Source organism: Emys orbicularis, chromosome 3 (genome assembly GCF_028017835.1).
Source record: "Emys orbicularis isolate rEmyOrb1 chromosome 3, rEmyOrb1.hap1, whole genome shotgun sequence".
NCBI classification, from domain to species: domain Eukaryota; kingdom Metazoa; phylum Chordata; order Testudines; family Emydidae; genus Emys; species Emys orbicularis.
The window spans coordinates 63,434,462-63,436,128 of record NC_088685.1 but is presented as its reverse complement, the minus strand read 5'-3'; the positions used below and the strand labels follow the sequence as shown (position 1 = coordinate 63,436,128).

Here is a 1,667-nt window from a genome sequence, read left to right as displayed (position 1 = left end):
CCCCGTGTGCTAATGCACCGGCTTGCGTGGTGCCCGGGTTTAGCTGGCGCCACTGGGCAAGGACTCGCCAGGGCGCAGGAGAAGCGAGAAGACTCCCCATTGGATTGCCCGGCTCGGTTGGGGATGGGGAGCGGCGCCTCTCCCCAGTCCGCGCCGGGGACGGCGGAGTTGGAAGAGATGCAGCCCGCTCCTCCGGCGATCGCTTTCTTGGCGGGAGGAGCAGCCCCGCCATTTGCCGCCTTGGGTTGCTAACTCAACGCCCGTCAGTTTGCCGGCTGACGCTTTGGCTGAGAAAGTGATGGAGCAAGCGACTCCCTGCCAGCCGGCACCCGACAACCTGAAGGTGCTTCAGACCAATGACTCGTACCACGACCGCAATTGCAGTGCAGAGGAAGGGATCTATCAAGAGGCCACTCCGCTCTCCTGGAAGATAGTCCTCACCATTATCTTGGCTCTGATCACTCTCGCCACCATGCTCTCTAATGCGTTTGTAATCGCAACCGTCTACCAGACAAGGAAATTGCACACTCCGGCCAACTATCTCATCGCCTCCCTGGCCGTCACGGACCTTCTCGTGTCTATCCTTGTCATGCCCATTAGCACCATGTATACTGTGACCGGGAAATGGACTTTGGGCCAGATCGTCTGCGATATATGGCTATCTTCGGATATTACTTGTTGCACAGCCTCCATCCTCCATTTGTGTGTCATCGCCCTGGACAGATACTGGGCGATCACCGATGCAGTTGAATATTCTACTAAAAGGACTCCCAAAAGGGCAGCTGGCATGATCGCTTTGGTCTGGGTCTTCTCTATCTCCATCTCCATGCCGCCTTTGTTTTGGCGTCAAGCGAAAGCGGAGGAAGTTTCTGACTGTGTGGTGAACACAGACCACATACTGTACACCGTTTACTCCACAGTGGGAGCCTTCTACTTCCCCACCTTGCTGCTGATAGCCCTCTACGGAAGGATCTATGTGGAAGCCAGATCTCGGATTTTGAAACAGACGCCAACGAAAAAAGGCAAAAGATTAACAAGGGCTCATTTAATTACCGACTCCCCCGGATCATCTTCATCGGTCACCTCCATAAACTCCAAGGCCCCAGAGGCTTCCAGTGAAACGGGATCTCCTGTATATCTGAATCAGGTCAAGGTGAAGATCTCGGATGCCCTTCTGGAGAAAAAGAAGCTCACGGCTGCTAGAGAGCGGAAAGCTACCAAGACTTTAGGGATTATTTTAGGAGCCTTCATCGTCTGTTGGTTGCCCTTCTTCATCATCACCTTGGTGTTGCCTATTTGCAAGGACGCTTGCTGGTTCCACATGGCCATCTTTGACTTTTTCACCTGGCTAGGATATCTCAACTCTTTAATCAATCCCATAATCTATACAATGTCCAATGAAGACTTCAAACAAGCTTTTCATAAATTGATGCGTTTTAAATGCACAAGCTGAATGTTGAATGCATTGTTCTCCAGGGCTGCTTGAATACACTTTTGTGTCTGATTCTACAGGTAGGTTGACTATTCTTACAATGTTTTCATTTCTCTAAAAGGCTGCTCTAATGGGAGAGCGAAGTTCATTCACGCAAGCAGGGCTTAGCTTCCCTTCAGAGGGGCGAATCTGTAAAACAGTTTCTCCTCTAGCCCTGGTAATGACACTGATGCTT

General features: G+C 51.3%; 1 protein-coding gene across 1 annotated transcript; it reads left to right on the top strand.

Annotated features, from left to right (window-relative positions):
* The first annotated feature begins 298 nt into the window (after positions 1 to 298).
* On the top strand, positions 299 to 1,453 carry HTR1B (5-hydroxytryptamine receptor 1B). Its single transcript, XM_065401935.1, has one exon. The coding sequence runs from the start codon at positions 299 to 301 to the stop codon at positions 1,451 to 1,453; it is 1,155 nt and encodes a 384-aa protein (XP_065258007.1).
* Positions 1,454 to 1,667: the final 214 nt, after the last annotated feature.